Below are 24,391 nucleotides of genomic sequence, written 5' to 3'. Positions count from 1 at the left end.
AATGCAGATTGAAAATGCACAACCCTGTCCTCCTAATGTGGGCCTTGATTTGGAAGCTGTGGTTCATCCAGAGGCCTCCCCAAGATCTGAGGATCTGATTGAAACACCATTTGATGGAACTATTAAGATCCCATTTAAAGAGTGCATCGAAATGTCAGCTTTGAATAAAGATAGGGAGGATGCATCATTGGCACTTGTTGAGAAGAGCCCAGATGAAGATTTGCAAGCAAAGAACAACTCAGATTCTTTGGAAGTGGTGGTTGGAACACCCCCTAAAACTCCCCCAGTGTTGCTTCGAACCAGCATGAGGCTTCGTCAAAACTCCCATGATAAAATCTGTACAGGTTCTGGAGGCAGGAGGGTGTTTTGCATTGCTGCCACAATGGAAGAAGTGCAGGAAAGTGTTGCAGTGTCAGAGGAAAATTCAAAAAGGACAACACGAAAATCTAAGAAAAAAAGTGGTGTCACTCGTTCAGTTCAGTCAACCAGCCCAGGAAACGAGAGATGTGAAGGTGAGCGATACTTGGATAGTGCTGCTACTACAACAGGGAAACTCCCTGCAGAATATGGCACATCCCTCAATCAAGCTACGGAGAATAACACTTTTGAAGGCAAACATTGTCAGATGGAAAGCCTGCAATTGCTACCAGCTTTGGAAAATATGTCTGATGCAGCGGATGTTGGTGGTAACAGCAAGAAATCAAATACTCAAAATGGTGAAAGTAAAACAGAACATCGGCCAACTTCCCAGCCTTTATCATATACAAAAAGCGTTTTGGTGACCGAACGCAAGAAAGCGTACCGTCGGAGGTTGCTACCTTCAGATCTTATGTACCTGGGGCCAGTAACACTGGAATCATCTGAACTACAAGAGCAAGTACAAAAGCGTTCAGCGAAGGAGTTGATTGAATGTGCATTCAGTGATTCTCATTTGTCTCGGAAAACACAAGGAGTGAGAAATCGAGATGAAATGAAAACCCATTCGTCTTCTCAAATCATCCAAGACGGTAACCAGAAAAAGTCGTTTTCAACAGCAGCGCCTGATGGTATCGCAACATCTACTCCGACTCAGAAGAAAGTGCACCAAAGTTCCACTGGTGAACTTGCTTTTGAACAAGAGGTTACTGTAAGTGACATTGCAAGCAGTGCACATGGGATACAAAATTCTGAAAACGAAAACCTTGGACATTCCCGGAAACTGATAAGAAAAGTGAAAAATACTTCCGGTTTGAATTCTTCAAAGACCACTGAGAATGTGATTCTTCTTCTAAATTCATTTGAAGACAACAGTGTTGCTCAGCAAGGCAGTACTGACAATGAGGACCCCTCTCCACCAAAGAAGAGAAGAGTGAAGTCAGAACCACCCCCCCAAACATTGGTGAATGTTGGAAAGACAAAGACGAGGTCATTGGAGCGAAGTTGTAGTGAAGCACCTTTGCATAGAATTGTAAATGATGAAAGTAGCAGTCAGGAAGATTTCAGAGCAGAAGAGGCTCAACAACCCCAACAAAACAGACTGAAATTAGGAAAGGCTACCTCATCATTCCAAAGTGGTGCTTGCAGTGAAAGTCCCATTGCAAAAATGGCAAAAATGAAATTGTCTCAAACCTGTCTGTCCTCTCCAGTTTCTCATGAGATTGTTAACCACACTGGTGATGGTGATTTAGAAAAGGACAAAGGTACAGTGGTGAAACCGAAAAAGGAAAACGCAAATAAAATGCCACTGAGGCGAAGTTCTCGTAATCGGAAGATTGCAAAACTGAAACGAATAAGTGGGGAAGATAGCAGTCGAGAGGAAAGCTTCAATAACATAAAGACAGAAAGTGACTGTTTTGTGGAAGAAACACAAGAATTTCATTTGGGTCGTGTTAATGCGATTTCAAAACAGCTGGAAAATGTTGGTGATCGTGACATTTCAGCATCTGAAATAAGAGAGTTTATAGACGTGATATGGCAGCAAAATGTGTCTGATGCCAGATTAGATGAAAAACAAGAGGGAACTGTCAATTTGGTTGTTGAGGACACAGAAAATGTGGTTGGGTCCGTTTTGGAAGCGCAAGAAGGCATGGATGAATGCGTGGCAGGGTCACCTGTGGAGGAGAATGGAAGCGCTGCCCCTTCGCTTTTGGAATTGAAGGAAAGCTCTGCCGCTTCGCTTTTGGAGGAGGACGAAAGCGCTGCCACTTCGCTTTTGGAGGAGGACGAAAGAGCTGCCGCTTCGCTTTTGGAGGACGAAAGTACTGCCGCTTCGCTTTTGGAGGAGAACGAAAGCGCTGCCGCTTCGCTTTTGGAGGAGAACCAAAGCGCTGCAGCTTCACTTTTGGAGGAGAACGAAAGCGCTGCCCCTTCACTTTTGGAGGAGAACGAAAGCGCTGCCACTTCACTTTTGGAGGAGAACGAAAGCGCTGCCGGTTCGCTTTTGGAGGAGAACGGAAGGGCTGCCGGTTCTCTTTTGGAGGAGAACGAAAGCGCTGCCCCTTCGCTTTTGGAGGAGAACGAAAGCGCTGCCACTTCGCTTTTGGAGGAGAACGAAAGCGCTGCCGCTTCGCTTTTGGAGGAGAACAGAAGGGCTGCCAGTTCACTTTTGGAGGAGAACGGAAGGGCTGCCGGTTCGCTTTTAGAGGAGAACGAAGGCGCTGCAGCTTTTCTTTTGGAGGAGAACGGAAGGGCTGCCGGTTTGCTTTTGAAGAACGAAAGTGCTGCCCCTTCGCTTTTGGAGGAGAACGAAAACGCTGCCACTTCGCTTTTGGAGGAGAACGGAAGGGCTGCCGGTTCGCTTTTGGAGGAGAAAGAAGGCGCTGCAGCTTTTCTTTTGGAGGAGAACGGAAGGGCTGCCGGTTCGCTTTTGGAGGAGAACGGAAGGGCTGCCGGTTCACTTTTGGAGGAGAACGGAAGGGCTGCCGGTTCGCTTTTGGAGGAGAACGGAAGGGCTGCCGGTTCGCTTTTGGAGAAGAACGGAAGGGCTGCCGGTTCGCTTTTGGAGGAGAACGGAAGGGCTGCCGTTTCGCTTTTGGAGGAGAACGGAAGGGCTGCCGGTTCGCTTTTGGAGGAGAACGGAAGGGCTGCCGGTTCGCTTTTGGAGGAGAACGGAAGGGCTGCCGGTTCGCTTTTGGAGGAGAACGGAAGGGCTGCCGGTTCGCTTTTGGAGGAGAACGGAAGGGCTGCCGGTTCGCTTTTGGAGGAGAACGGAAGGGCTGCCGGTTCGCTTTTGGAGGAGAACGGAAGGGCTGCCGGTTCGCTTTTGGAGGAGAACGGAAGGGCTGCCGGTTCGCTTTTGGAGGAGAGCGGAAGGGCTGCCGGTTCGCTTTTGGAGGAGAGCGGAAGGGCTGCCGGTTCGCTTTTGGAGGAGAGCGGAAGGGCTGCCGGTTCGCTTTTGGAGGAGAACGGAAGGGCTGCCGGCTCGCTTTTGGAGGAGAGCGGAAGGGCTGCCGGTTCGCTTTTGGAGGAGAACGGAAGGGCTGCCGGCTCGCTTTTGGAGGAGAGCGGAAGGGCTGCCAGTTCGCTTTTGGAGGAGAGCGGAAGGGCTGCCGGTTCCCTTTTGGAGGAGAGCGGAAGGGCTGCCGGTTCGCTTTTGGAGGAGGATAATGGTTCGGTTTCTAAGAATGAAAGGACTGCAAGTTCACTTTTGGGGGAAAACGAAAGTGCTGCTGGTTCAATTTTAGAGACTAATGAAAGCTCATTTGGTTCGATTTTGGAGAACGAAAGCATGACCATTTCAGTTTTGGAGGAAAAAGAGCAGGAAAATGTGATTACTTCATTTTTCCAGGGGTTAGAACAAGAAAGTACTGCCAAAATGGCTTTGTATGACAAAGAAAATGTCCCCAATTCTCTTTGTGAGGATGTGTTTGAAAGTACAGAAAGTTCAGTTCTTGTGGAGAAGCAAAGCTGTTCAGCCTTTTCAGTTTCAATCACAGTACACAGCAATGCTGATCTCAATGTTCCACCTAAGACCTCAAACATTGCTGATTCTGTGATTGCTGTTGCACCTGTTTCAACAAAGTCAGATGAAGCGGATAACAGCATTGAGAATGATCAAGATGATGCTGTTGCGGATGCACTGGGTAAGGAGAATTTGCAAGAAAGTGTGAAAGTAAATGGATCCTCACCACAGAGAAACACCACAGCATTAGGCCAAGAGACATTGCAGCAACAGGCCGGTTGGCAGCCTCTCGCTTCCCCTAGCGGCAGTATCTTGAAAAGGCGTTCATTTGGGGAGGAGGAGCCGTTTGTGGCATCCCCAACAAGCAAGGTGACTTACCTGGGGTGATGAATGTTTTTAATTTGTTGGCCACAATGGGGGTACCTGAAAGAAAAATATGATGCAAAATATATATATATATATATATATATATATATATATATATATATATATATATATATATATATATATATATGTTTGTTTGTTTTCGTTGCGTGGTCATTTTTGGTGCATCTACCTCCTTGACTTCCTGTGTGTCACAGTTGCGCCGTGTATCTTTTGCGGACCCCATCCAACATGAAGAGACTGCAGATTGTGTGAATCGCCGGAGTCCCCTGGTGAGCTCACCTGGCTTTTCATGCCTTGTTTGCACTGAAGAATAGAACAAAAATGTTGATTTTCAAAAAAGAACACATTTGGATTCATTTTAAAATTCTAATTAATAAAATCGATGTGGTTGATGATCTTTCTGCTGTTTATCCATCAACTGAATGCTGTGGGATGTGTTTCATCCAATGGCTAAGAATGGTTCATTTTTGTGCGAATCATGCGTTTATTTTCACATCATTTGATTTGTCATCACAGAGTGGAAAGTTGAGCAGGTCGGGCCGTTCGCCGCTTTCCCGTTCACCTGGGACATCCCGCAAAAAGCTGGTGAGTTTGCATAAACAAAACCATACTCTCCAGGTCGAGATTGATGTGATTGAAGATGCAGGATTATTACCCTTGCCAGAGGAGAGGATATTGCATTTGGTTCTATCTGTCCTGTTTGTTTGGACATAATTTAAGTCGACGTATTAATGACATTAGACCCCTTAGACTCCTTTCTGCATTTTATACCTTCACACCATTTAGATCTTTGAATGCCCTTGAGATCATTTTGTTCTTTCAATCTTTTTTTTTAGATGTTTTAAGACCCTTTAGACAATTCTGACCCTTTATTCCTTAAATTACATCATTTAGACCCCTTTGACCTTTTAACCCTTTGAACCCTGAGCTCCTTGGACTTTCGGCTCCCCCACCATGGGCTCCCTGGAGAAAAATCCGGCCGCTCGGATATATTGTTGCGGAGCCGGGCGTCGGTTGCGAGCACGACCGCTAGGTGGAGCAGTAGAGTCGACTCTACTGAACACCCGGAATCTAGATCATACCTTTCGGAAAACTCCGAGGGTACGAGTACCTTACAGGACCGTGAATTGTCAATAAATCAACCACGTGGTACAGCATTATTTGCCAAACTTCAAAATACCTAGATGACCACGTGGCGAACTACCGAGTATTCACACCCTCAACGGGACGAGTCGTTTCCGGGCTCGACCCGCACGTAACCCGAGTGGATGGTGACCGAGGTCCCGTCGGTCTGAATGCACACCACTACGGCAACAACGGCCTTCTTTAATTCCACAACATGCACCGTGTTAAACCAATGAAGAAAACAGAAACGAGCTCATACATTTAACAAATGGATATTTATTTACACTCGGGGGGCGGGGGGGGGGAAGGGAACACACAAGAGCAGAGTTAAACTGACTATAGAGAAATGAAATAATGTACAGCACAAGCACTTAACAGTTCCTACTTAAAGACGGGCCCACAGACAGACGCACACCCAAAAGAAACGAAAGGGACCTTCCCACCTCGTGCGGTCTTCGACGAGACGAGCGAACCAGACCGGCGTCGAGATGCGACCAGCCCAGCGCCAGCGAGATGCGACCGGCGTCGACGAGATGCGTTCCACGCTCAAGCAGACCAGACGCGCTCGAGCTGACGGAGAACCAGACTCCAGCGACAGGACGAGATGTCCTCAGACCAGCGCCAGCGACGCGATGTCAAGCGAACCAGAACACGCGCTTGAGAAGACCGGGCACAGATTGTTTGTTCTCTCTTCCTTCGTGCTCTCTCGGGCGCGGTTCGCTCGTGCGTGGCCTGCGCCTATTGGTCGACCGTCGGCTAACTCTCTCGCATCTTCCTGATTGGGCGAGAGCGACGTCTGGTCCTTGTGAACTCCGCCCACGTACATGCTGACACGCACGTTGGCAATGGCGTCGGTGTGAGGAAGCGAAGTGAAGGCGTGTTTTTGTAGTTATAATAGGTGTAAAAATGAAAGAAAACCCTGACTATCAAAATAACTCCAGCGCATGAACACTTAGCTCCCTTTCCCTTGTTTAATGGGTGATTATCTATCCACATTTACTTTTCAAAATAACTGAGCTATGGGGACCTGAATGTCTGTGTGCACAAGGCTTCCAAATTCGTAACAATATGGTGGTTTGAATAGCGCCTGGTAAACCAGCTGCTTGGGTTTGTGGAGGTTTAAATAGCGGCCGATTAAACCAGCCACTCGGGTTTATGGAGGTTTAAATAGCGCCTGGTAAACCAGCTGCTCGGGTATATGGAGGTTTAAATTGCGGCCGGTAAACCAGCTGCTCGGGTATATGGAGGTTGAAATAGCGGCCGGTAAACCAGCTACTCGGGTATATGGAGGTTTAAATAGCGCCTGGTAAACCAGCTGCTTGGGTATGTGGAGGTTTAAATAGCGGCCGGTAAACCAGCTACTCGGGTATATGGAGGTTTAAATAGCGGCCGGTAAACCAGCTACTCGGGTATATGGAGGTTTAAATAGCGGCTGATAAACCAGCAACTCAGGTATATGGAGGTTTGAATAGCGGCCGGTAAACCAGCTACTCGGGTATATGGAGGTTTAAATAGTGGCCGGTAAACCAGCTACTCGGGTATATTGAGGTTTAAATAGTGGCCGGTAAACCAGCTACTCGGGTATATGGAGGTTTAAATAGCGGCTGGTAAACCAGCTACTCGGGTATATGGAGGTTTAAATAGCGGCCGGTAAACCAGCTACTCGGGTATATGGAGGTTTAAATAGCGGCCGGTAAACCAGCTACTCGGGTATATGGAGGTTTGAATAGCAGCTGGTAAAACGGCCGCCCGGGTTGAAAGGGTTAAGACCCCTTTCCAACCATTCCAACCCTTTAAACACCTTCACACCTTTCGACCTTCACACCTTTCGACCTTCCCACCTTCAAACCTTTCATTTGCAATCAATTACCTTTCATGTAATACATCCTTCCATTAATTTGCCACACAAAATACACCACACAAAACAAGTCCTGTAATCTGATTGCTCTTTCTTGTTCACTCGTAGGAAGTGCATCTTGATGTGTAGTTCTTTTTTTTAATTTTTTAAATTAATGCTTAACAATGCTGCTGATTGTTTTTTGTTGTTGTTGTTGTTGTTGTTCCATCCTGCAGATAGGTTTGTAAAGTGTAATAATCATCAGGTGGTGATGTTTCTTCGGGCTTTATTTGCATTCACAGCAGGAGCAACTAATGGCTTTAAAGGTTGCTGAAGGAAGTCCCTCTAACACCCACGTTTTCCCACCCCTCGTGGGCTGCAAAGCACCAGTTGAGGATGTGCTGCCTCAGCTTGCATCGCCTGCTGGGTGAGTAGTATCTGCTTGGATCTTCCTTCCATTTATTACTTGGGTATGGGGAACAATGGAGGCATTTGAGGTCTTCAGTGGAGTAAGATATATTGTTATGTTTGTGGGGTATATGGGTGAATTTCATAGGAAAGTTAGGATTGAATAGAGTTGTTTAGTCCGTGGATACGTAGGAGACATCTCAATGTAACTAAGTAGGGAGACTGTGAGCTAAAGTGTTACGTGTCACCACACGGGGGGCGGGGGGGGTGCTGTGTTAAATTAGGTAGGCGTTAAGGACAATGTCCCCCAGTATGTAATTGTCCCCTGTTAATTATTCCTATGCTTTTGCATTTCCTAGGCAACCATTAAGGAGTTGCATTTTTTTTATAACTAAAACCACAATAACAAACAAGCAAAACGTACCGAGGGGGCAGAGGCCCCGCCTTCCCGGGTTTCGTGCGAGCAGTCCACACCCGGAGGAGGAGTTTGGTTCAGCGTGATGTCAAAGAAGAAGGGTTGGTTGCGCAGTAATCGCGAGAGATTGGGAGCACACACACACGAGGTCAGTGTGAAGAGGAATTGAGTGTGGAGTAAAGGACGCCCACGGTCGAGAGACGAGAACGGAGTTAGGAGATGGCGTGAAAGATCAGGGCACGATAAAATGGCTTTCCTTTGACGCAGGAAGAAGACAGCACGATTATCGTATTTGTGCTGAGGCGATTTTGGCTCGCGTGGTGAAGTAAGACAGTGGCCTTTGACTCTTGGCTTGGTCGTGAGGAACGGACACCGAGCCTCGTGTACGTAACCGAAGGGGACGGCAGCCATTCTGAAAATCAGTGGGTCGGTGAGGACGATCGATGCACGAGAAAACTGCACGGGTCTCTGAGCCTTGGTGTTGAATCCCGCTCACTAATTGCCTGATGTACGTTCGTCCTGCTGCGAGAGAGCGGCCAAGCGCCATTTTTGAGGGCGCATTTGCACATGTATGATGAAGCGCCTCGATTCCATGTTCCATAAAGACCATCTCTGGCACACAGCTAAGTGCCGGGATAAAGGAAGGATTTTTCTTTTATTATTCTGTTCCCTTGTCTGGATTTAAGTCTGCGTGGATGCGCCTTAATTGGATTTAGATTGAGGTTTCCTCACGTTTTTCTTTCGTTATTATAATTTGAATTATTGTCATTGTTATTAAATTATTGTTTGTTCTATTTCATTTGCTTGTGTACGTGCATCTGTTGTGGGTCGAGTACAACCCATGTGCCTAGGCCCTTTACCGCCATTTCTTTCCTGCACGCGCATTAATCTCCAGGAGTCTCGGCTGTATGGTTCCAATGGAGAACTGTTTGGCCTTCTATCCAGGTAGGGGCTATACCCCTCATGGAGACGACAATATATATATATATATATATATATATATATATATATATATATATATGTATATATGTATAAAAGGTGAGTCAGAAGTAGCGCCCGATTTCTGTCAGTTGATTGTTTATTTGCCATTTGTATTACAGTGGACAAGAAGGTAGAAATAAATGAATGACATGTTTATCTTACCATTTATTCAAGAAAAAATTATTAGGGAACTGTACCAACAACCAACAAGCTGTTTGACTTGTAATTTTCAAAGTGCCCTCCCTCGTGATCGATGCACAATTGCAGCCAAGCAGGCACAGAACGACACACACGTCTGCAGAGTTCGATATCAATTTCCTCAAACTTTGCAGTGATTTGAGCCTTCAATTCCTGAATGATACGAGGCTTTTCACGACAAACAAGGTCTTTCATGAGTCCCCAAAGAAAGAAATCTGGAGGTGTAAGGTCTGGGAAGCGTGCCGGCCACTCGATCGGACTGCGGTGGCCGATCCACTTTCTGGGAAAGTTTTCATCAAGCCACTGACGAACATAACGTCCATAATGAGGTGGAGCTCCATCATGCTGGAAATAACAGTCCTGATCTTGTACCCTGGGCCAAAAGAAGGTTTGCAGCATATCCAGGTAAATTTCTGCAGTGGCAGATCCCTCAAAGAAAAGGGGTCCAATTATCCCTAATGGAGATATGGCTGCCCAAACTGTCACTCCAGGTAAATTTACCTCCTTCTCAACTGTCACTCTTGGGTTATTTGCAGCTCAGTAGACACAATTGTGTCTGTTAATTGTGCCATTCAGCTTAAAACATGCCTCATCTGACCACCAGATGTTGTCTAGCATTGTGTCCTCTTCGTGAAGTTTAGCTAAGAACTCTTCGCAAAATTGAAGACGGCAGTCGTCATCTCCATCATGAAGGGCATGCAGTGAGCGTGGAATGTAAGGTTTCCATTTTTTCTGGTGAAGGATATGGATAACACTTGATTGGCCCACTTCCAACTCTGCAGATAAACGGCAAGTTGACTTTTGCGGACTTTGTTTCAGTCTCTGATGGCTTCTTCAGCCTTAGTTACATTCGTTGCCGTTTTCGGACAACCGGACTTCTTTGCAGTGGCTACCGACCCTGTTGCTTCAAATTTCTCGACAATCAATCGTATGTTTCTTCCCTGAGGTGGGTTAATATCGAATTCCTGTGCCAAACGGCGTGCCGCCATCGTTGGTTGTTCATTACATTTGTAGTAATGTTTCACGACCACAATACATTGATTCATTGAAAGGTGATTCACGGTTCAATTTGGTGCAAATTCAGTAACTTTCCAAACTCACAGCAATAACCTGCAAAACAAAATCAAAATAAATAAATTACGAAAATTAATAATCTGCAAGACAATTATTAACATGACTTCCCAGAAAGAATTTGACAGCCGAATAAACAGAAATCGGGCGCTACTTTTGACTCGCCCTGTATTTTATATATACATATACATATATATATATATATATATATATATATATATATATATATATATATATATATATATATATATATATATATATATATATTTATTTTCATGAATCTCAGCTCTGTTGTCCCCATTCCTGTCCCCCCCCCTCCCTCCCCCCAGAATGCATTCTTACCCAGGGTATTTGGTATTTCACAACATATCAGGATTGAAATATAATTTGCATGTTCTGCAATAAAAAGATCCACGTAAATCTTATTTTGCCCCCTTCGACCTGAATTTCAACAGCAGATATTTATTACCTTTTCCAGGTTGCGGGGTTTAGGCAAGTTGTTGCATGCCAAGAATGTGTTGACCGTTGGAGACCTCAGTCTGCTCGGCGTCCGCGAGCTCCAGGCATTACCCATCCGAGCACCAAAGCTCCACACACTGTGTGGCGTGCTCACATCCTTCCAGCAACAGGTTATTTTGTGCTGAGATCTTAACCAAAGTGTTTTGTTGGAATGCATTGGAGGTTGATTATTCTATCACCATTTTTATGTATTATGTGGCAGAGATTACCTGTGCACATGTTGAAAAGCACACACACGCACACGCACACACACGCACATGCACACACACGCACACGCACGCACACACACGCACGCACACACGCGCACACACGCGCACACACGCGCACACACGCTCACACATGCTCACACACGCGCACACGCGCACACACGCACACACACACACACACACACGGAGAACTACACATAACCACACATACCGACATGGGGTTTGGTAACGATCCTGAAAAGAGCCCTCGTAACAAAACCATGACAACAACAAAAGTTGAACAGCTTGGTCTATTAACTGTGATTCCTTAATGAAGTGGAGGTGGATACGGAGTCCTGGGAGGACTCCGTTCCAAACCTGAAAATGGAGATAACGACCAACGACACACATACAGTACACACACACACACACACACACACACACACACACACACACACACACTCACACACTCACACACTCACACACTCACACACTCACACACTCACACACTCACACACTCACACACACACACACACACACACACACACACACACACACGTGGTGGGTCTCCCTTGATGTCAGAGGATGATGTCCATTCAGCAAAAGTGGCAGTGTAGATGATGATTAAATGGATGATAATGTCATTTAAAATGTCGATGGGCAGCAGTCAGAGATAACCCCGCTGTTGGTATGCCCGTGGATTACTGTTAAGACCGATGAGGGATCCGCAGGTGCGCCCACAATGTGTACAGTCGAATAATGTCATCGTCGTCGGGTGGAGTTGACGATCTAGCCGTCGCCCTGCGTTTTTACTTGTAATACTCTGTTCTCTCATTTTCAAATTTCTTAACTCCATGTAACCACATTGTCCTCCATACGGTATGATCGGCAGTGGTTTTTTTCCCAGGTGTTTACACTTTTCCACCCTTCTTCATGTTGGGCTTCAAAACATCTGAATTGTTTCCTTTATACATCGGCTTTTCTCTACTTCGGTAACTGGGAGTATCAGGCACGTTTCGGCACTCGAGTCTGACATTGCAGCTGGGCTTTTATTATAAAGGACTCGAAACTGCTACTATTAGTCAAGGGGGAAAAAAAACAACTGTATTGGTAACACGGTCTTCCCATCGAATACAGAGAATGGAATAGAGTGGAGAAAGCATTGAACACACTCAAGTGACTTTAAATGCTTTCGTTCAGTAATCCATGTCTCGCAGCTATATTGGAGAGTTGGAATTATTACCGCTTTGTAAACTTGTATTTTGGGAGTCGTTTTCAAGTTTTTATTGTTGAAAATGCGCGTTTTTAAACAACCATAAGCTGCATAGGCGGATTTTCTATGAGCCTGGATTTCTTCGTCAATGTTTGCATTTATCGAGAGAATACCGCCGAGGTATGGAAAATGTTCAACTGACTCCAATGCCGTGCCATTTATTGTCATGGCGGAGTGGGAGCAGCGTTGGAGTTTGAATCTGGTTGGAAAAGAACCTTCGTCTTTGCAACATTTATATTGAGACCAAAACGATGGTAAGTCTCAGTAAAAATTAATAAAAGTAGATGGTATTCATATAATATTTTACCCTGTGCAGTCTTGAGAAGGACTGGGTGCAAGCCAACTCTTCTGTTTTTTGTAAATGTTCAAAAAAACAACAACATTTTAATCCAATATGGAGCCAGACCAGTGACTAATGATGTCATTTTTATCAAACTATATTTCCCATGGTCAGGTCAGGTATGGGAGCATGTGCCAGAACAGCGCGTCGCTGCATCCACTTTCCGCCGGTACTCCAGGGGCCTCCGTCTGGCCATCCCCCAGGCAGATGCCAGGCCCATCCCCATCTCCTTGAGATGATGGTCAACCTGCTGCAACCATGAGGCACGTGGTCGGCCCACTGGCCTCCTCCACTCATGAGACTCCCTCGCTGAGAGAATCTGGTAAGCAGGATCAGCGTCAGGAAAACGAGCCACATGTCCATACAGCCGCAACTGACGCTCACGGACTATGCAGGTAACAAATCTCATCCGAGTCTCTCTCAGCAACCGCTCGTTGGATACAAAATCCGACCAGCGATAGCCAAGGATTCTCCGAAGAGACCTGGTACCAAAGGAATTAAGTCTCCGTCTCAGATCCTTGGTCAGAGTCCAAGTCTCGCACCCATAGAGCAAGACTGGAAGTACCAAGGACCTGAAGACTCGGACTTTCGTCCTCCCGCACAGGTACCGGCAGCGCCACACCCCATGATCCAGTGAATCCATGACTCCCCAGGCCCGACCCAGACGTCTATTGACCTCTGACTCGCAGCCAGCAGAGACATGAATATCATTGCCAAGGTAAGTGAATCTCTCCACGACCTCAACATCCTCACCACAAACAGACACAGACAGGACAGCAGCATCCAAGATGTCACCGAAAGCCTGGATCTTAGTTTTGACCCAAGAAACCCGTAATCCCAGCGGCTCCGACTCCTCATTCAGCACCTCGAGGACCCCAAAAGGATGTCGAAAGTCTCTGCAAAGATGACTGCATCGTCTGCAAAATCAAGGTCCGAGATCTTGACATTCCCAAACGATGCACCGCAACTTGATCTCTCCGACATCCTCCCTAAAATCCAGTCCATACAAGTGCTGAAAAGTGTGGGGGCAAGTACACATCCCTGACGAACTCCAGTAACAACTGGAAATAAGTCAGAGGTGGTACCACCACACTTCACAGCACTCTCAGTACCAGAGTAGAGTTCAGACATCAGATCGATCAGTTTTGGTGGCACCCCACGAAGACCAAGAATCCTCCAGAGGACATCCCGATTCACTGAATCGAACGCTTTACAGAGATCAACATAGGCTGCAAGCAACCCCTGCCGAAACTCTCGTCTGCGTTCGGTGAGGACACGAAGTGCAAGGATACGGTCAATCGTTGACCTCTTTGGTGTAAAGCCTGACTGCTCTGGACGCTGGTGCTCAAGCAGATGGTGGCGAACCCTATCAAGAATTATCCGAGCAAAGACCTTGCCCAGCACTGAGAGCAGCGTCACCCCTCGGTAGTTGTTGCAGTCTTGGCGATCACCCTTCCCTTTCCAGAGAGGGACAACAAGGCCCCTCTTCCAGTCAGTTGGGATGATGCCTGTGTTCCAGGCAGAGCACAAAACTGCATGCAACGACACGAGTGCAGCATTTCCACCAGCCTTGAGAAGTTCGGCATGGATGCCACAGATCCCTGGAGCTTTGCCCCGTTTCAACTGGTTCACCGCAGCCCGTGTTTCCACAAGCGAAGTTGGACCACAGTTGATTTGAGGGTCAGCAACAGGGATTGTAACACCCTTGACGTCCAACTGGACAGCTGGGGGATCAGCCTGGTACAACCGCTCAAAGTAACCGGCCCAGCGGGCCTTCACTTCAGACTCCTCTGTCAAGAGCCTACCACTCTCTGCTCGAACTGCAGTGCTCCGAGGGATGGGCTTGGATGAACGTAATGCGCGAATTCCCCTGTAAGCGGGACGAGAATCACCTGTCCACAGGTGATGCTCTACCCCCTCACAGATTCCTCGCACATAGGCCTCCTTGTCCACCTTCAGTGCACGTACAGTTTTACGCCTCAGCTCTGCCATTCAGCCTGGCCCTGCGACTCTGATCAATGGTATCCAGTGTCCCTCGAGAGACAAAATTCTTCTTTGCCCTGCGGTGAGTTCCAAGACATCCACCGGCAACATCAATGACGGTGGTCTTGAAGGCGCTCCACAACTCTTCAGGACCCCCCAAAGCACTCAGACCCCCCAAGTGTCCACTCAGCCTGTTCGCAAACTCCTCAGCTACTCTCTCATCCCTGAGCTTGGCAACATCCAGCCTAGGCTGGGATGGTACCATTCTCCAGGATTTAAGGTGCAGCTTTAGAGTTGCCACAACAAGCCTGTGGTCAGTATTGAGGAACTGAGCACTCCGGTAGACCCTGCAGTTCTGGATCATCCTCCAACGACCGTCAATGAGGACATGGTCAATCTCCTTTGCCACACCGCCAGCGTTGGAATACCAAGTCCAGCGATGAGCTTGTGGGCACTGAAACCATGAACCAGCCACCCTAAGTCCATGACTTCTTGCAAAGTCAAGGAACTTAGTGCTATTCTGGTTCATAGTTCCTGACCCATGGGGACCAACACACACCTCATAACCATCCCTATCAGTTCCAGTCGATGCATTGAAATACCCCAAGACTAGAAGTGTATCTCGTCTGGGGCACTGATCAACCACAGACTCGAGTGTGGCGTAGAATGCATCCTTCACGGTGAGATCACTCGCCTCAGTCGGAGCATAAACAGAGACCAGGGAAATGACACCTAAGGAGTGACGAATCCTTAATCTCATAATACGCTCGTTGACCGGTGTTACCTCAATTATCATTGGGGTCAGCTTCTTGGACACAGCTACAGCAACTCCTTGGGTATGGTAACCATCAGAGCGACCAGACCAATAGTCGGTGTAACCACCCACCATTATCTCGCCGCAATCCGGTCTCCGAACCTCAGAGAGAGCTGCAATCCCGATGTCCAAACGCTTGAGCTCAGATGATAACAGAGACAGGTGATCATCCTCTCTTCGGGATAGGACATTCCAGGCACCCACCCGAAGGGACCGCCTCAGGTTAACCCAAGGAGACCGCTGTCTGGTGGACGACACCTCAGCACCACTCCGACACACTCTCCCGCAATCTGACCCAGGGATGTTACCCCGTGGTTTCCCTCCGATCAAAGATTGGGGGTCCCGAAGGCTTTGCCCCAATCCCGTCATCCGGTGAGCTGCCCTGCGAAGGGAAGCTGCACAGGAGGTACTCCCACGGAGTGGGTTTTCAGATTTTTTTGCGTTTTTACGTTTTGCGGAATGAAAGGTTTTACGGTGGCCGGAGTGCAAATCCTGCCACCAACCTCCTAATAAGAAGTAACCCAACTGCAGGAGGACGTCTGCAGACACAGTTGGGCACTAGATATGGATGGCCGTTGGCTCACAAGGAACTCCTCCGCCCTTTGAAAGGTTTTGTTTTTAATCCTGCTGGGTGTCCATATCCAAACACCCCCCTCACCACAAAACCTGGTGGGGGAGACGGTTTAGTCGCCGACAACCCGACCATGGAACAGGTTAGTACAGGTTTACATGATACCTGTAGCAGGTCACAGATCGAACCTGACCTGACTCGATGGGTTTCCCATGGGTAGTTGATCAATTAGTTGAAGTTTTGCATTGATCGGTTAGCAGTTTCAAAAATTGCAGAGAATTTTTTTTTAACACTGACCGGATCAAGCGTTGCACTTGTCGAATAATGGAGGCACCAATGACATCATCAACATAGTTTATTCCTCATGGGGAGTACATTACAATGAGCCATGTTTCAATTTTTTTCCATGGAGTGGTTTCAGAGATAGAGGGGCAGTTTTTTCGGTTTGTCCAAGATGGCACCTGTACCATGTGACAATGACGTCATAATTGTGACTAAAAAAATTCCACAGGAGGGGGTGCACCTATTTGGAAAATTTTGTGTCAATCGTACTAACGGTTGTTGAGAAAATGAATTTTTAAAATGCAGACATGTACGTTCGTATGGACGTGAACGATCGCTAAACCCCGCTTTTCGCTTCGGGAGCGCAGGGTAAACTAGATGGCATTCATAGAATACTTACCCTGCACAGTCAATGGTTTTGGAGATGCAGAGGTGCAATGTTTTTCGGTTTATCCAAGATGGCGCCTGTACTATGTGACCTGTGATGTTATAATTATCACTAACATATTATACAGGAGGCGCTCTTATGGTGAAAATTTTGTGTCAATCAGACCAAGAATTGTAGAAAAATAAAATTCATACTGATCTCAAATCAAGCATTGTGCTTGTCGAATTATGATGTTATAATTAAGGTACCGACGACATCATCATTAACATATCTTATTCCCCAAGGGGAGTACTTGACATTAAGTCATGTTTCAATTTTTTCCATGGGGCGGTTTCAGAGATGGCGGTGCAACTTTTTCGATTTTTCCAAGATGGCGCCTGTACCACATGACCTATAACATCATAATTATCATTTAAAAACATTTTTATTTAGGAGTAGCCACTCATTCTTAAAATTTCGTGTCCATTGGACGAATAGTTGCAGAGGAAATTTTTTTTTTCATACTGATCGGATCAAGCGTTGTACTTGTTGAATTATGACGTCATAATGAAGGCATCGATGACGTCATCATCAACATCTTCCCAATTGGGAGTACTTGACAATGAGCCCTGTTTCAATTTTTTTCCATTGAGCGGTTTGGAAGACACAGTGGTGTAACGTTTTTCCAAGATGGCGTCCGTACAACGTGACCTGTGATGTCATAATTATGAATTAAAAAAAATTCCACAGGTGGACGCACTCCTATAGTAAAATTTGTTGTCAATCAGACCAATGGTTGCCAAGAAAATGGATTTTTCAAATGCAGGTACGGAGGCCACACATACAGTACACCACACGTACGCACAGACTCCGCACGTACGCAACTGAATGCCTAGCCCTGCTTTTCACTTCATGAGCTTTTCAAACGCTTTACAGAGATCAACATAGGCTGCAAGCAGCCCCTGCCGAAACTCTCGTCTGCGTTCGGTGAGGACACGCAGTGCAAGGATACAGTCAATCGTTGATATCTTTGGTGTACAGCCTGACTCCTCTAGGTGCTGGTGTTCAAGCAGATTGTGGTGAACCCCATCAATAATTATCCGAACAAAGACCTTGCCCAGCACTGAGAGCAGCATCACCTCTCGGTCGTTGTTACAGTCCTGGCGGTCACCCTTCCCTTTCCAGAGAGAGACAACAAGGTCCCTCTTCCAGTCAGTTGTGATGATGCCTGTGTTCCAGAAAGAGCACAGAACTGCATGCAACGACTTGAGTACAGTATTTCCATGACCCTTGAGAAGTTCAGCATGGATGCCACATATCCCAGGAGCTTTGCCCCCTTTCAACTGGTTGACCGCAGCCTGTGTTTCCACAAACGAAGACGGTTCACAGTTGATTGGAGGGTCAGCATTCAGGATAACAACACTCCTGACATCCAACTCAACAGCTTGGTGGGTCAGCCTGGTACAGGCGCTCAGTCATCAGCCCAGCGAGCCTTCACTTCAGACTCCTCTGTCAAGAGCTCACCACCCTCCGCTCTCACTGCAATACACCGAGGGACAGGCTTGGGGGAACGCAATGCACAAATTCCTCTGTAAAGGCCCTGTCACACCTTGACGATTTAGCCAGCGTATGCCTGACATATGCAAAATTGGCTAAAACGCTGGCACACGTCGAATACGTTATGGGTAAGTTTGTATACGTTAAGAGCACGCTGGCATACGTCGTAGTACGCCGAGGTATTAGACAAATTTTCCATGCTTGAACTTTTTCGACGTATGCCAGCGTGTGACTCACACGTTCCGCATACGCTTGGCCATAAGTTGTAGGCACGTTACGCGATCGTTGACACATGTCAACACACGTTACTTGTAAGTTACTCATAAGTCGAAACACGTCGAGGTAATGTTTAGCGTACCCGAAACTTATTTCTAACCTATGAGTAACGTGTTGTAGGCACGTTACGCGATCGTTGACACACGTCAACACACGTTACTTGTAAGTTACTCATAAGTTGAAACACGTCAAGGTAATGACTGGCGTCAGTGTTCCAGACTCCCTGGTTTATTTTTAATCTTTTTTTCTTCGGTATGACAGTGATGTTGACACTTCGATTTCTAGTGCGGTTATGAAATAATATAATTAATAGGCTGCCGCTCAACGATTTAAATCATAACCGCACTAGAAATTGAAGTGTCAACATCACTGTCATACCGAAGAAAAAAAAAACCAGGGAGTCTGGAACACTGACGTGAACCATTACGTCGACGTGTTTCGACTTATGAGTGAAGTGTGTTGACGTGTGTCAACGATCGCGTAACTTGCTTACAACTTATGCCAGCGTATGCGGAATGTGTGTCATACGTCGAGAAATTTTCAACATACTGAAAATTTCTCAACGTACTCGGCGTATGACGACGTATGCCAGCGTGCTCTTAACATATACAAAACTTACCCATAACGTATTCGACGTGTGCCAGCTTGGTTCGGCAAATTTTTCATACGTCGGCATACGCTGGCTAAAACGTCAAGGTGTGACAGCGGCTTCACACTTCGATGTCTAGTGCGGTTATGATTTGAATTGTCCAGCCGCAGCCTATTAATAGCCTACACCACGTGATCGTCGGCGATACGCTGCCGCGCTATGCATTAGTTAGACTATCGTTGGGCATAAGTTGTGAACGCCGACAACACGCTCAGCATTCATTGGTATAAGTGATCTATACGTGATTGAAACGTTCTGTGTACCTTACTAATACGTTATGCATACGTCCAACACATTATTATATGCCCAAAACTTAAAAAAAAAAAACATCAAAAGTTCAGCGTACGCCAGCGTTTTACATACATTTTGATACCTTGCCATACGCTGGCTAAAACGTCAAGGTGTGACAGCCCCTTAAGCAAGATGAGAATCACTTGATCATAGGTAATACTCGACCCCTTCATTCCTCACACATACTGTCGTGGCCAAAAATATTGGCACCCTTGTACTTTTTTCAAATAATGTACCATTTCTTCCAGAAAATTGTTGAAATTAAAAAATATTTTGGTATCCACAAATGTATTTCTTTGGTTTGCAGTGGAACAAAACAAAATAGCTTAAATAGTTTACTAAAGCTTAGCTTATTCCACACAGATATCCTAAAATGGCCCGGACAATATTATTGGCACCTTTTTGAAGTTGTGAGAAATAATTAGATTTCAAGCAGGTGATTCTCCTTTACTTTGGAATTGAACTCACCTGTGTTGAGTTCCATGTGCCTGCAATATAAAAATCACTCATTCAACCAGTTTGAATAGAGAAAAGGAGTCATTCTGCTGTTTTTTGTCACTGTGTGTACCACAATGAGCATGGACAAAAGAAAGAAAACCACAGAATTGTCTGAGGAGGTCAGACGGAAAATTGTAGCCAAGCATGGACAATTTCACGGCCACAAGTCCATCTCCAAAAACCTTGATGTTCCTGTGTCCACCGTACGCAATGATGTCAGGAAGTTTAATGCCAATGGAACATCAATGCAATGATGTTCCATAGCATTGCAACCAACCTCCCTGGACGTGGCCACAAGAGAAAACTTGATCGAAGATTGCAGCAAAGGATTGTTCGAATGGTGAAGAAAGCACCTCGATCAACTGCCAAGCTGATTCAAGCTGACCTTCAGACACAAGGTACGACAGTTTCAACTTGCACCATCCGTCACCAACTCAATGAAGGGGGGTTCTATTGTAGGAGACTCAGGAGGACCCCACTGCTGAGAGAGAGAGAGAGAGACATAAGAAAGCCCAACTGGAGTTTGCAAAAACACACCTGAACAAGCCAAAATCCTTCTGGGAGAATGTCCTGTGGAGATATGAGACCAAATTGGTGCTTTTTGGTAAAGCACATCATCTCCATGTTTACAGAAAACAAGATGAAGCCTTCAAAGAAAATAACACCTTCTCTATAGTCAAACATGGAGGAGGCTCAGTGATGTTTTGGGGTTGCTGTGCTGCCCTGAACACTGGGTGCCTTGAATGTATATGCATGGCGTCATGAAATCAGGAGATTGCCAAGGAGGCATTTTGAAGTGCAATGTTCAACCCAGTGTCAGAAAACTGGGTCTCTGTCGAAGGTTATGGGTCTTGCAGCAGGACAATGACCCCAAACACACTTCAAAAAGCACTCAGGAATTGGTCAAGACAAAACGCTGGACTGTTCTGAAGTGGCCAGCAATGAGTCCAGATCTAAATCCCATTGAACACCTGTGGGGAGATCTGAAAACAGCAGTTGGGAGAAGGCACCCTTCAAATCTGGGAGAACTGGAGCAGTTTGCCCAAGAAGGGTGTGCCAGACTGCCAGTTGAGAGGTGTAGGAAGCTCATTCATGGCTATAGGAAGCATTTGACTACAGTTTTGTTTTTTTTTTGTCCAAAGGCTGTGCTAGCAAATATTAAGGCAAGGGGGTCAATAATTTTGTCAATGCCATTTCTTTTTGTTTTCTAATTTAAAAGGATATATTAAGTTCTGAATCAAAAACAAAGGTTCTGTTATAGTTACAGTGAAATATAGAATTGTGGAGACCAAATACTTTTGTCAATTTCAACTTATTTTTCGAGAAAATTGTTCGTTATTTGAAAAGAGTGCAAGGGTGCCAATATTTTTGTCAATGCCATTTATTTTTGTTTTCTTATTGAAAAGGATATATTAAGTTCTGAATCAAAAACAAAGGTTCTGTTATAGTAACAGTGAAATAAAGAATTGTGGAGACCAAATACGTTTCTCAATTTCAACTTATTTTTGGAGAAAATTGTGAGTCATTTGAAAAAGTGCAATGGTGCCAATATTTTTGTCCACTATTGTCGGCCTCTTTGTCCACCCTCAGCAAAAGTACGATGTTATGCCTCAGCTTGCTGAACAGCTAATTTCAGCCATTAAGCCTGGCCCTGTGACTCTGTCGCCCAAGTGACACTGGATACCATGGACCAAATTTCTTCTTCGCCTGACAGTGGGTTCCAAGACAACCACCGGCAACATCAAGGATGGTTATCTTGAAGTCATTCCGCAACTCTTCAGGATCCACCAAAACACCCAAACCTCCCAAATCCCCCACAGCCTGTTCGCAAACTCTTCAGCTACCCTCTCATCCCTGAGCATGCAAACGTCCAGCCGAGGTCAGGATGGTATCATTCTCCTGGATTTAATCTGCAACTTCAGAGTTGATACAACAAACCTGTGGGCATTATTGTGGCCATTACTGAGGAACTGAGCATGCCGGCGGACCCTGCAGTTCTGGGGTATCCACCAGAAACCACAAGTAAATTGTCAGTCTCCGATGGCACACCACCAGCGTTGAAATCCCATGTCCAGCGATTTATGGCTGTGGGCACTGAAACCATGAACCAGTCACCCAAAGTCAATGACATCTTGCGAAGACAAGGAACTTCGTGATGTTCTCGTTCACAGTTCCAGACCCATGGGTGCACACATATGTCGCCTAACCATCCCTATCGGTGCCATTTGAGAATTGAAATCCCCCAAGATGAGAAGAGTATCTCACCTGGGGCAATGATCAACCGCAGACTCGAGTACGGCATTGAACCTCTCCTTCGACTAAGTCGAGTGATCTCACTGTGGAGCATATACAGAGAACAGGGAAATGACAGTCAGAGAGTGGCGAATCCTCATTCTCTTCATATGCTGGTTGACCGGTGTTACCTCAATGATCATGGAAGTCAGCTTATTGGACACAGCTACAGCAACTCCTTGGCCATGGTAACCATCAGAGTGACCAGTATAGTCATAGGCTTATCCACCAGCCATGATCTCACCACTATCTGGTCTCCAAACATCAGAGAGTGCTGCAATACTAATGTTGAAATGCTGGAGCTCAGATGACAGTGTTGACAGTAAATCGTCTTATCTTGGAGTGAGGCCATTCCATGCACCCAACTGAAGGGATCACCTCAAAATAATCTCTAGGACATCACCATCTGGTTGACGATACCTCAGCACCACCCTGACACACACCACCACGGGCCAACCCAGGAAAGTTTCCCCATGGTTTTCCTCCTTTCATCAAAGAATGGGAGTCCCGACGGCTTTGCAACAATTCCGTCATCTGGTGAGCTGCCCTACAAAGGGCAGCTGTCGAGGCAGAACTCCCACGGAGTGGGTTCCCTTTCTGCAGACCATTTTTTAAAAATCACAAGCTGGTCAAACACTTGGAATATGTCTTTAAATCCTGAGGAATTTCACACATTCATTATCTCTCTCCGAAAGGAGCGCCTGGCAAACCCTCTGATTTACTTTCTTAACAATCCTCTTGAGGAGGTTCAGTCATTTATGGGTCCCACTGTCAAACTCAGGCCTCACTATCAGCCATGATCTTTCTTGGGCAAGCCACATTTCAAAATTGTCCTCCAATGCCAGCTGCTGACTGGGCATCCTCATTTGTGCAATGTCCTTCCTTTGCACACCTAAACTCCGATCCACCTACGAGGCTTTATTCTGCAACTTTATGGAGTCCTGCTCTCCCATCTGGGCAGCTACCCTGTCTCACACCTTGGTCAGCTTGACACCGTGGAAACCATGGCCTTTCAGATTATTGGAATCAGCCACAATGAAGCTAAGTCTATGGGCATATCACTTTGCCATCACAGACGGGTCAGTGGTCCCTCTGTCTTCTACCACCTCTTTATAGTATTGCACCCTGTGCTCTTTACATGCCCCCCCCCCCAGGTTTCTGCTAGGCTCACATGGTCCACCATCTACTCCCTTCTGGTGAAACTCCCTAAAACCAGGATCACTGCTCACCTCCACTCATTTGTTCCTCTTTTTCCCACCTATGGAATTGACTTCATCATCCTCTTCAATCTCATTCTTCCCTCCTGGTATTCAAGACGGCTGTTCACCACCATCTCAGATCGCCCCCAATCAAAAACTATGATCCTTTCTCCCCTCACTAACCCCACCCAAATCCCTACTCCTAATTTTCCGCTTTTCCCTCCTTGCTGTTACCTTCTGTATCCATTTTGTCCACACCATGCATGTGTTTTGCATCCTGATCCGCTTAGTGTACCAGCTCTTCTTCACGCCTCAACGATATACATTTTGTTTAAATGCCCAACACGAGAGATGTTGCAACAATAGCTTTCAGAAAATGGCAGGACTTAGTCAATTGGACAAGTGTAAGTTCTGCAAGGTAGAAACAGAAAACATGAGCCACCTCCAATTGGGATGTAAAAACTCTTGCTAGAACAGTTGGACACCCAAAGGCAGAACAGGATTTGTAGAGTAATCCACAGGCACATCTGCAAAAATTTCAATATCACACCTGCAAAAACCCAGTTCCATAAAACTCATGGAAACATGAAACAAAAGTGATAATTGAGCACAAGGAAGATCCCATCGAGCGTGAACATGGAAAACAAAAGCATTGTGACCGAATATAGTACTTTGGTGTCAAAATAATAGAAAGCATTGCTCATTGAGGTATCAGGTCCAAGGGTTTTTGGCCAAAACAACACAGAAATCAAGAAAATTAACCAAATACTAAGATCTCAAAAATGAAGTAAAAATAACCTGGAAGCTGAAGAGCATCAAAATTGTGCCAGTGATAATTGGAGCAATGGGTAGGATGAGGAAGAACCTTATGGAGGTCTTTCAAAAATAAGCATCCCTGGGAATATTGATACAAATGAACTGCAGTTGGAAGCTGTTCGTGGCTCATTGGCTTTCTTCAAAAGAGCCCCAAGAACAAAACTTTACAGTTCGTCC

At 46.0% G+C, this 24,391-nt stretch overlaps 1 protein-coding gene across 5 annotated transcripts in view; it reads left to right on the top strand.

The window, feature by feature from the left end:
- Positions 1-24,391, top strand: part of LOC147027472 (uncharacterized) — a 144,494-nt gene that overhangs the window by 108,276 nt on the left and 11,827 nt on the right. For all 5 annotated transcript variants that reach the window (XM_085876926.1, XM_085876923.1, XM_085876925.1 and 2 more), the window contains 5 exons: positions 8-4,249; positions 4,462-4,536; positions 4,784-4,852; positions 7,532-7,656; positions 10,781-10,931. In XM_085876926.1, the coding sequence (XP_085733052.1) occupies positions 8-4,249; positions 4,462-4,536; positions 4,784-4,852; positions 7,532-7,656; positions 10,781-10,931 (4,662 nt within the window). The remainder of the gene's footprint in view (positions 1-7; positions 4,250-4,461; positions 4,537-4,783; positions 4,853-7,531; positions 7,657-10,780; positions 10,932-24,391) is intronic.

Source organism: Eptatretus burgeri, chromosome 4 (genome assembly GCF_056783735.1).
Source record: "Eptatretus burgeri isolate ZD-2024b chromosome 4, Ebu_testis_v1, whole genome shotgun sequence".
Taxonomy (NCBI): Eukaryota; Metazoa; Chordata; class Myxini; order Myxiniformes; family Myxinidae; genus Eptatretus; species Eptatretus burgeri.
The sequence above is the reverse complement of the archived record's forward strand: the minus strand, read 5'-3'. Positions and strand labels throughout refer to the sequence as shown.